Here is an 11543-nt window from a genome sequence, read left to right as displayed (position 1 = left end):
GGCAGCCTGCTTCCAGTCTGTCCCCTCCTGTCCCCATATCACCACCACCCCCCCCCCCCCTCCGGCACGCTATAGTCAGCCCTGTCCAGTCTCCCCTCCTGGTCCCCTCATATCTACCACAAGCCCCCCCCTCCACGGCTCAGTTATAGGTCAGCCCTGCCCACGTCTGTCCCCTACCATGTCCCCCTATCACCACCAAGCCCCCCCCCTCCCAGCAGTAGTCAGCTTCCTGTCCAGTCCTGCGTCACCCCTCCTAGTCCCCCTATCACCACCAGCCCCCCCCCTCCGGCGAAGTAATAGCCAGCCCTTGTCCAGTCTGTTCCCCCTCCTGCTCCCCATCAATCCACCACCAAGCCCCCCACCCTCAGGCTAGCTGGTGGAGTATCCAGCCCTCACTGTCCAGTTTCCCCTCCTGTCCCCCATATCACCACAAGCCCCCCCCCCCCCCCCCCCGCCAGCCCTGGGGCGAACAGACAGTCCTCCAGTACCCCTGGTCCCCTCTGTCCCCTCTGTCATCACAACCACCACTCTGTCTATCTGTCTGCAACACCCTACGTGTCTCAGACGGGGTCACAGCAGAGTCTGGGCCCCTGATCTTCTGTAAATCTGGCTATCCTCACGTACTGGCCCTCTCATAGCCCCCCCCCCCCATCCAATCAGTCAGTGACAGTCAGCCCAGCAGCTGGTGTTCTCAACAGCCCCTCACCCCTACTGGGCCCATAGTGTGTACTACTACTACCTGTGTCCTCAACAGCCCCTCACCCCTACTGGGCCCATAGTGTGTACTACTACTACCTGTGTCCTCAACGGCTCTGGTCTAAACACTCAACACACTACTACCACTGTCATATATATATATAAAAAGCAGTGCTTATATTCAGATGGTCAGATGTGTACTACCTGTGTGTTTACAACCACCGAACACTTATTTTCTTCAGTCTTTTAAAATCATTTATGTTTATGAGGTGTTTCCATTCATTTGACCTGCTGTTCTCGTCCTCTTCCAGGTGGGCACAGAGTTCACCACCATCCTCTACAACTTCATGTGTAACTCCAGCTGTGTGGGAGGCATGAACCGACGCCCCATACTCATCATCGTCACCCTGGAAGCCAGAGAGTAAGACATTTTGTTTTTTGTTGTCAGTGGCTACTATAGGGTTGCAATATTCTGGACACTTTCCACAGTTGGAGGATTCCCGGAATCAGGAGTGGGAATCTTCCAAACGGGATTRATGAAAAGAAAGAAAAAAAATTGGGGAGGGGGAAATGTCCATATTGGGTATTTTGTATCTGATCCCACCTCCTCATAGATGGTAAAAAAAAGTCTTGGTCCGTCTCTCTCTCGRCACCTAGTGGTCAGGTGCTMGGWCGTCGRTGCTTCGAGGCCAGGATCTGTGCGTGTCCTGGCCGGGACCGCAAGGCGGACGAGGACAGCATCCGCAAGCAGCATGTTACTGACGGAACAAAGACCAGTGAGGGTATGAAACGCCGTAAGTAGTGCTGGGAGCTGCTGGAGGACTGACTCTGATTATACTACACTCTGCATGCTGCCAGCCCCTTGGCTGTGGTGTCCCCTCCTGCGCTCTGCTGTCTCCTCCTGCGCTCTGCCGTCTCCTCCTCCTCCTCTGCTGTCTCCTCCTCCTCCTCTGCTGTCTCCTCCTCCTCCTCTGCGTCGTCTCCTCCTCCTCTGCGTCATCTCCTCCTCCTCTGCGTCGTCTCCTCCTGCTTTGCCTCTTCCTGCTCTGTGCTGTGTCCCCCTGCTCTGTGCTTGTTTTCCATCCTATGCTTGCTGAGGTTAATACGTAGGATAAAGTTAGCATCATCCCAGGTGTACCAACCCAGGTACTTACCAGGCCTCTGTCCCCCTCCTCAGCCTTCCACCAGGTCTCTCATGGAATACAGATGTCCTCCATCAAGAAGAGAAGATCTACAGATGAGGAAGTGTTCTGTCTGCCCGTAAGTGTCTACAGTCTGGCCACACTCTCGTCATTCAGCTGGGATTTCCCCAGAGAATTAACTGACCACCCCATGACGATGTTCAATAAACTATGGAATTGATTGACCCTGTGAAGTTCTGATACTGTCTGTTCGATAGAAATAGAACCCAGATGAAAACATTTATTAGGGGAGTGTTTCAAAATAAGAGCCCGAACTTCAGAATAAAAGTCCTCTGTCCATACTGGCAAAAGCAACCTTGTTATATACGTTAATATATACAAAAGTATGTGGACACCCCTTCAAATTAGTGGATTTGGCTATTTCAGCCACACTCGTTGCTGACAGGTGTATAAAAATCGAGAACACAACCATGGAATCTCCATGGACAAACATTGGCAGTAGAATGGCCTTACTGAAGAGCTCAGTGACTTTCATTGTGGCACCGTCATAGGATGCCACCTTTCCAACAAGTCAGTTTGTCAAATTACTGCCCTGCTAGAGCTGTCCCCGGTCAACTATAAGTGCTGTTGTGAAGTGGAAACGTCTAGGAGCAACAACGGCTCATCCAAAAAGTGGTAGGCCACGCAAGATCACAGAACGGGACCGCCAAGTGCTGAAGCGCGTAGCGCATAAAAATCGTCTGTCCTCGGTTGCAACACTCACTACCAAGTTCCAAACTGCCTCTGAAAGCAACGTCAGCACAATAACTGTTCGTCGGGAGCATCATGAAATGGGTTTCCATGGCCGAGCAGCCGCACACAAGCCTTAGATCACCTTTCTCAATGCGTCGGCTGGAGAGGTGTAAAGCTCGCCGCCATTGGACTCTGGAGCAGTGGAAACGCAATTCTCTGGAGTGATGAATCACGCTTCAGGAGAACGCTACCTGCCCCAATGCATAGTGCCAACTGTAAAGTTTGGTGGAGGAAGAATAATAGTCTGGGACTGTTTTTCATGGTTTGGGCCCCTTAGTTCCAGTGAAGGGACATTTCAACGCTACAGCATACAATGACATTCTAGACGATTCTGTGCTTCCAACTTTGTGGCAACAGTTTGGGGAAGGCCCTTTCCCTGTTTCAACATGACAATGCCCCCGTGCACAAAGCGAGGTCCATGCAGAAATGTTTGTTGAGACCGGTGTGGAAGAACTTGACTGTCTGGGCACAGAGCCCTGACCTCAACCCCATCGAACACCATTGGGGTGATTTGGAACGCCGACTGCGAGCCAGGCCTAATCGCCCAACATCAGTGCCCGACCTCACTAATGCTCTTGTGGCTGAATGGAAGCAAGTCCCTGCAGAAATGTTCCAACATCTAGTGGAAAGCCTCCCTGAGACTGGAGGCTGTTATAGCAGCAATGTTCCAACATCTAGTGGAAAGCCTTCCCTGAAGACTGGAGGCTGTTATAGCAGCAATGTTCCAACATCTAGTGGAAAGCCTTCCCTGAAGACTGGAGGCTGTTATAGCAGCAATGTTCCAACATCTAGTGGAAAAGCCTTCCCAGAAGAGTGGAGGCTGTTATAGCAGCAATGTTCCAACATCTAGTGGAAAAGCCTTCCCAGAAGAGTGGAGGCTGTTTATAGCAGCAATGTTCCAACACTAGTGGAAAGACTTCCCAGAAGAGTGGAGGCTGTTATAGCAGCAATGTTCCAACATCTAGTGGAAAGCCTTCCCTGAAGAGTGGAAGGCTGTTATAGCAGCAAAAGGGGGACCAACATCCATATTAAGCCCATGATTTTAGAATGAGATGTTCAACGATCAGGTGTCCACATACTTTTGGTCATGTATGTGAATGTTTTCTATCAAACAATATAATATACATCTCTGTATGTCTGCATTAAATTTATCGTGTGGATTGTCCCAGCTGCTGACCAACCCCTCTCGCTCTCTCTCTGTCTCTGTAGATTAAAGGCGTGAAATCTATGAGATTTTGGTCAAAATCAAAGAGTCACTGGAATCATGCAGTTTCTGCCTCAGCACACTGTCGAGTCATACAGGCAGCAGCAGCAGAACCTCCTGCAGAAACAGTGAGTACAACCCTCTGTCGGACCGGCCATGAGAAAGGATTCGTACTACCTCTGTCGACCGGTCCATTAGATTAAAGGAATTACTGTACTACCCTCTGTCGGACCGGTCCATTAGATAAAGGATTACTGTACTACCCTCTGTCGGACCGGTCCATTAGAAAAGGATTACTGTACTACCCTCTGTCGGACCGGTCCATTAGATAAAGGATTACTGTACTACCCTCTTCGGACCGGTCCATTAGATAAAAGATACTGTACTACCCTCTGTCGGACCGGTCCATTAGATAAAGGATTACTGTACTACCCTCTGTCGGACCGGTCCATTAGATAAAGGATTACTGTACTACCCTCTGTCGGACGCGGTCCATTAGAGAAAGGATTACTGTACTACCCTCTGTCGGACCGGTCCATTAGATAAAAGGATTACTGTACTACCCTCTGTCGGACCGGTCCATTAGATAAAGATTACTGTACTACCCTCTGTCGGACCGGTCCATAAAAAGGATTACTGTACTACCCTCTGTCGGACCGTCCATTAGATAAAGGATTACTGTACTACCCTCTGTCGGACCGGTCCATTAGAATAAAGGATTACTGTACTACCCTCTGTCGGACCGGTCCATTAGATAAAGGATTACTGTACTACCCTCTGTCGGAACCGGTCCATTAGATAAAGGATTAACTGTACTACCCTCTGTCGGACCGGTCCATTAGATAAAGGATTACTGTACTACCCTCTGTCGGACCGATCTATTAGATAAAGTATTACTGAAACCACTGAGCTAGACTCCACAAGGCTTACAACACTAGTGTGAACACCACTAAGCTGGAAACAAGGTCCCGCCCCCCCCTCAGCTTAACCTCTGGTTCCTTGTTTTGTCTCTTAACCTTCTGCATGTGCTCTACGGTTGACATTCGAACTTGATTGACTAGTTTGCCTATGAATTAAAAGAAAGACTGTGTACTGCAGCATATGAAGCTTATTCAAGGGAAAGCACTCGAAGTTGTGAAATGTTAGTTTTCACTTTTGTTTTGGATTCAACACCACCCTGATTTGAGCGTGATAGCTTTTTTGGTGGAATACATAGCCTGTTACTGAGATGTAGGGTTGTGTAACATTGAGTACTGCAGTAATGATGTTTGAGCTGAGTGAACACATCAGCGTGATGACTATTTGGATAAGGCTTAAACGATGCTGTTTGACAGGTGAACATTTTTGCTTTTTGGTCACTCACTAATATTTATCAGAACATTCTACAAGTTGCATCTGCTTCCCAGAGGGTTGTGTGATATAGAGCGGGTTTCGTCTCTGATGAGATGTACCCCAAGCCCTGGATCAGCCTAGTCGTACAAGCTGGGCATCAGAACCTACGCTCTGTTTTACAAGCCTGGGCATCAGAACCTACGCTCTGTTTTACAAGCCTGGCATCAGAACCTACGCTCTGTTTTACAAGCCTGGGCATCAGAACCTACGCTCTGTTTTACAAGCCTGGGCATCAGAACCTAGCCTGTACGTGCATGTGTTTTACAAGCCTGGCATCAGAACCTACGCTCTGTTTTACAAGCTGGGCATCAGACCTACGCTTGTTTTACAAGCCTGGCATCAGAACCTACGCTCTGTTTTACAAGCCTGGGCATCAGAACCTACGCTCTGTTTTACAAGCCTGAGGCATCAGAACCTACGCTTCTGTTTTACAAGCCTGGGCATCAGAACCTACCGCTCTGTTTTACAAGCCTGGCATCAGAACCTACGCTCTGTTTTACAAGCCTGGGCATCAGAACCTACGCTCTGTTTTACAACAAGCCTGGGCATCAGAACCTACGCTCTGTTTACAAGCCTGGGCATCAGAACCTACGCTCTGTTTTACAAGCCTGAGCATCAGAACCTACGCTCTGTTTTAACAGCCTGGCATCAGAACCTGCGCTCTGTTTTACAAGCCTGAGCATCAGAACCTACGCTCTGTTTACAAGCCTGGGCATCAGAACCTACGCTCTGTTTTACAAGCCTGGGCATCAGAAACCTGCGCTCTGTTTTACAAGCCTGAGCATCAGAACCTACGCCTCTGTTTTACAAGCCTGGCATCAGAACCTACGCTCTGTTTTACAAGCCTGGGCATCAGAACCTACGCTCTGTTTTACAACCTGGGCATCAGAACCTACGCTCTGTTTTACAAGCCTGAGCATCAGAACCTACGCTCTGTTTTACAAGCCTGGCATCAGAACCTACGCTCTGTTTTACACGCTGAAGCACACTAGCCGTCTTTTACAAGCCTGGGCATCAGAACTACGCTCTGTTTTACAAGCCTGGCATCAAACCTACGCTCTGTTTACAAGCCTGAGCATCAGAACCTACGCTCTGTTTTACAAGCCTGAGCATTCAGAACCTACGCTCTGTTTTACAAGCCTGGGCAAGCAACCTACGCTCTGTTTTACAAGCCTGAGCATCAGAAACCTACGCTTCTGTTTTACAAGCCTGGGCATCAGAACCTACGCTCTGTTTTACAAGCCTGAGCATCAGAACCTACGCTCGTTTTACAAGCCTGGGCATCAGAACCTACGCTCTGTTTTACAAGCCTGGGCATCAGAACCTACCGCTCTGTTTTACAAGCCTGAGCATCAGAACCTACGCCTCGTTTTACAACCTCGAGCATCAGAACCTACGCTCTGTTTTACAGAGCCTGAGCATCAGAACCTACGCTCTGTTTTACAAGCCTGGGCATCAGAACACGCTCTGTTTTAACAAGCCTGAGCATCAGAACCTACGCTCTGTTTACAAGCCTGAGCATCAGAACCTACGCTCTGTTTTACAAGCCTGAGCATCAGAACCTACGCTCTGGTTTTACAAGCCTGGGCATCAGAACCTACGCCTGTTTTACAAGCCTGGCATCAGAACCTACGCTCTGTTTTACAAGCCTGAGCATCAGAACCTACGCTCTGTTTTACAAGCCTGGGCATCAGAAACCTACGCTCTGTTTTACAAGCCTGGCATCAGAACCTACGCCTCTGTTTTACAAGCCTGGCATCAGAACCTACGCTCTGTTTACAAGCCTGGCATCAGAACCTACGCTCTGTTTTACAAGCCTGAGCATCAGAACCTACGCTCTGTTTACAAGCCTGGCATCAGAACCTACGCTCTGTTTTACAAGCCTGGGCATCAGAACCTACGCTCTGTTTTACAAGCCTGAGCATCAGAACCTACGCTCTGTTTACAAGCCTGAGCATCAGAACCTGACGCTCTTTTAACAGCCTGGCATCAAGAACCTACGCTCTGTTTTACGAAGCCTGACATCAGAACTCTACGCTCTGTTTTACAAGCCTGGCCATCAGAACCTACGCTCTGTTTTACAAGCCTGCGGCATCAAGAACCTACGCTCTGTTTACAAGCCTGAGCATCAGAACCTACGCTCTGTTTACAAGCCTGAGCATCAGAACTACGCTCTGTTTTTACAAGCCTGGATCAGAACTACGCTCTGTTTTACAAGCCTGGCATCAGAACCTACGCTCTGTTTTACAAAGCCTGAGCATCAGAAACCTACGCTCTGTTTTACAAGCCTGGCATCAGACCTACGCTCGTTTACAAGCCTGAATAGACTGATGGAAACGCCTTTAGGTGCTCTGCCAGGTTTGCACAACAACAGCCGTTTCCAAATCCCTTATCCAGTCAGTCCCAGTAATTGGCTTGAGTGTTTTCATACACTCTCATACACAAATGCTGCACTCCCTCGCCCTCATTGAGGGGCGGACTGGGACCAGAAATCTGCCCTGGCATTTCTAACACGCCGGAACAATTTTTTTCACCTCAAGGCCCCCACACCGGCCCCATTTATTAACCAGATAATGATKATTTTGCGCAAAAAAAACAACAAGTTAGACTGGCCCACTGGGCTAAAAATGAACTAGCACATCTAGCAGTTGCCTGAAATGCCAGATGGCCAGTCCGCKCCTGCCCTCAGTCCTCGCCCATTCAGTTTAAGGGCTGGGGAGAAAAAGGCGGTTATTTGTAAATTATAGTTTTAAATAGTGTGCTGCTTTCCTTGACGCCCTATGATAATTACTGCTTTTGTTATCGTTTCTCATTTAGAAAACTGTCAGACTCTGACATAATGCTTACATTCGCTTTAAAAAAAAAAATCCTGGTTTGAAAAGCCAGTTTTAGGCGTAGCCCATTTTAGGTTTACTGTTAGTTTAGGTGCTGTCATCCTGCACTATGGCGCCCCCATCCACAGTGTGGCTGGTTGTGGCAGTGCAGCATGTATGACACACTGGAGGGCAGGGCCCAGTGGTTTTATATGCTGCAATMCCGTCACTGGTTAATTTCATAAGAACAGAACAGTATTTAGCCTACACTATACTTTACACTATTGATGTTTTGGGGAACATCTTCAAACTCAACAAACTGGTCAAGAACAGCTGTATTTACTCTAGACTGAAAACCTGTAGTTTGTAGCATAGTTGACTGGACTGTGTTCAGATTCTCATGCCTCATCTCTGCACACTGCGCTTTATTCTGATCCTGTTGCTTCACTCTCTTCTCCATGACCTTTCACCTCCATTAGTCCTAACCCCAGTAGTGTTCTTCACAGCATTATCAAATAAAAAATCCTGCCAGAAGGTGTGTTTTGATTTTGATTTTACTCTATGGACAGTCAAGTCCAGAGTCTCCCGATTTATGATACTATTGCTGTTTAATAGTGCCCTCTTCTGGAAGTTAATGTTACCACACACGGCACTGAAATGGCCACACTGCACTGAAATGGNCACACGGCACTGAAATGGCCACACTGCACTGAAATGGGCATCCTTCATTTTCTTCTTCAATACTGTGTTTCCAAATGGCTCTGTTTCTCTATTTTGTAACTCTCTTCTCTCAACCTTTGACTTTCTACTGGTTTATTTCTCTGTTTCCTGTTTCCTACTCTCCTAAAGTGAGTCCTTACTTTCTTCTTCTTCTCTCTTTCTTCTCTGGTTCCTGTCTGCAGTCTGCTTAAAGCCCGGCTACGTTCAGAGCTCCTGGAACCCCTAGCAGCAGAGCAGAGGAGACGATGCAGTACCTCCTGAGACTCACCTCATCCTCACATTCCTCCTCCCTTCAGTTTCCTCGCCCCTAAAACCTCAGCCACAATCAGACTAGGGGCTCCTCTTTCACCTCTCATCCATCTCGCTCTTTCTGGACTTTTTCTAATAATCTCTCTCCTCCCTCCCTCTTTCTACCTCTCTCTCTCTCCCTTTCTCCACCTCTCTCTCTTTCTCCCCCTCCCTCCCTCTCTCCTCGGTCTCTGGGTTCCTGCTCTGAGATTGTGCCGCTATTGACACTCTCACATTCTCCAAACAGAGTTAAATAAACAGATAAACAGTCTGTTGGTGCTTCATGTTCATGAAATAAAACGTTTTGTTTTCCTATTCATTACTTACGTAACACATAATATGTTACAACTTTTAGACTGTCTGGCGAGTACTCTGCATACCAGTCTACTGATAAGATGCTGTCACATTCAAAAGTCGGATATWAGATGTTTTTGCATGCCAGATTAATTTTTTTCTTTTTAAATAATAAACTTTGTAGGTGTGTGGCAACACCAGTCTCAAACAGCAGAGGGCGCTTGACTTATTCAAAATTCAGTTTGTTTCATTGAAATGTTTTACATTGAGAGTCATTTAGCAGACGCTCTTATCCAGACTTAGTGCATACATTTTCGTACTTTTTTTTCTCTTCATACTGGTCCCACTGCGGGAATCGAACCCACAACCCTGGTGTTGCAACCGCCATGCTCTACCGCCTGTGTCACACGGGACCCCGATGGTCAGCGATTAGGCTATACAACACATAGCCTATATCCTGTTTTAAAGCACCATTCATGTCTTTGTTGCTTTTTAAGTTTGTGTTGCTTATGGGTAAAAAAAAAAATGAAGTTAGTAATTGAGTTATGGACAGGGACACAGTTCTACCTGTATTGCAGTCAGAACACATTGCATAGTATCCGCCTCTCGGCTGACCTCTCCTCCTATTGGCTGGGGCTGGTCAGGAACCAAGCACTAGTGTTTTTCTACAAGACTTCACGTGTCTATTGATTGAGCTCGTTGTTTTGTCTTTGGAGCTGGACTCAAACCTAACAGTGTTTTCCCCGTGACACTCTATTGTCTATATAATGACTATTTTTTTAACCAGAGCCCTGTGGCAGTCCTAGGTCGAGCCCTGTGGCAGTCCTAGGTCGAGCCCTGTGGCAGTCCTAGGTCGAGCCCTGTGGCAGTCCTAGGTCGAGCCCTGTGGCAGTCTAGGTCGAGCGCCTGTGGCAGTCCTAGGTCGAGCCCTGTGGCAGTCCTGGAGGTCGAGCCCTGTGGCAGTCCTAGGGTCGAGCGCCCTGTGGCAGTCCTAGGTCGAGCCCTGGTGGCAGTCCTAGGTCGAGCCCTGTGGCAGTCCTAGGTCGAGCCCTGTGGCAGTCCTAGGTCCGAGGCCCTGTGGCAGTCCTATGGATCCTGGTCAAAAAGTAGTACATAACAAAAGGAATAAGGTTCCATTTGGGATGGACATTAGTAATGTTATGGGAAGAGGTTCATGTGGGATGGACATTAGTAATGTTATGGGAGAGGTTCCATGTGGGATGGACATTAGTATGTTATGGGGAAGTTCCATGTGGGATGGACATTAGTAATGTTATGGGAGAGGTTCCATTTGGGATGGACATTAGTAATGTTATGGGGAGAGGTTCCATGTGGGATGGACATTAGTAATGTTTATGGGAGAGGTTCCATTGGGGATGGACATTAGTAATGTTATGGGAGAGATTCCATGTGGGATGGACATTAGTAATGTTATGGGGAGAGGTTCCATTTGGGATGGACATTAGTAATGTTATGGGGAGAGGTTCCATTTGGATGGACATTAGTAATGTTATGGGGAGAGGTTCCATGTGGGATGGACATTAGTAATGTTATGGGGAGAGTTCCATTTGGGATGGACATTAGTAATGTTATGGGGAGAGGTTCCATTGGGATGACATTAGTAATGTTATGGGGAGAGGTTCCATGTGGGATGGACATTGTAATGTTATGGGGAGAGGTTCCATTGTGGGATGGACATTAGTAATGTTATGGGGAGAGGTTCCATTTGGGATGGACATTAGTAATGTTATGGGGAGAGGTTCCATGTGGGATGGACATTAGTAATGTTATGGGGAGAGGTTCCATGTGGATGGACATTAGTAATGTTATGGGGAGAGATTCCATTGGGATGGACATTAGTATGTTATGGGGAGGTTCCATGTGGGATGGACATTAGTAATGTTATGGGGAGAGGTTCCATGTGGGATGGACATTAGTAATGTTATGGGGAGAGGTTCCATGTGGATGGACATTAGTAATGTTATGGGGAGAGATTTCCATTTGGATGGACATTAGTAATGTTATGGGGAGAGATTCCATGTGGGATGACATTAGTAATGTTATGGGGAGAGTTCCATTTGGGATGGACATTAGTAATGTTATGGGGAGAGGTTCCATTTGTGGGATGGACATTAGTAATGTTATGGGGAGAGGTTCCATGTGGGATGGACATTAGTAATGTTATGGGGAGAGGTTCCATGT

At 47.6% G+C, this 11543-nt stretch overlaps 1 protein-coding gene and 1 long non-coding RNA gene across 2 annotated transcripts in view; both read left to right on the top strand.

Annotated features, from left to right (window-relative positions):
* Positions 1-998: 998 nt before the first annotated feature.
* LOC112070562 (tumor protein 63-like) overlaps positions 999-11543 on the top strand; it is a 24766-nt gene continuing 14221 nt past the window's right edge. The window contains 5 exon segments of the mRNA XM_070439030.1: positions 999-1117; positions 1354-1490; positions 1874-1985; positions 3847-3890; positions 3893-3962. Of these exon segments, the coding sequence (XP_070295131.1) occupies positions 1044-1117; positions 1354-1490; positions 1874-1985; positions 3847-3890; positions 3893-3962 (437 nt within the window). The 5' untranslated portion in view covers positions 999-1043.
* LOC139024329 (uncharacterized) overlaps positions 11015-11543 on the top strand; it is a 4187-nt gene continuing 3658 nt past the window's right edge. Inside the window, exon 1 of the long non-coding RNA XR_011475619.1 lies at positions 11015-11140. This is a non-coding gene — a long non-coding RNA (uncharacterized lncRNA). The remainder of the gene's footprint in view (positions 11141-11543) is intronic.

The sequence above is a fragment of the Salvelinus sp. IW2-2015 genome, unplaced genomic scaffold, assembly GCF_002910315.2.
Source record: "Salvelinus sp. IW2-2015 unplaced genomic scaffold, ASM291031v2 Un_scaffold1366, whole genome shotgun sequence".
In the NCBI taxonomy this organism is placed as follows: domain Eukaryota; kingdom Metazoa; phylum Chordata; class Actinopteri; order Salmoniformes; family Salmonidae; genus Salvelinus; species Salvelinus sp. IW2-2015.
Note: the sequence above shows the minus strand (reverse complement) of the source record. Positions and strands in the feature narration are given on the sequence as shown.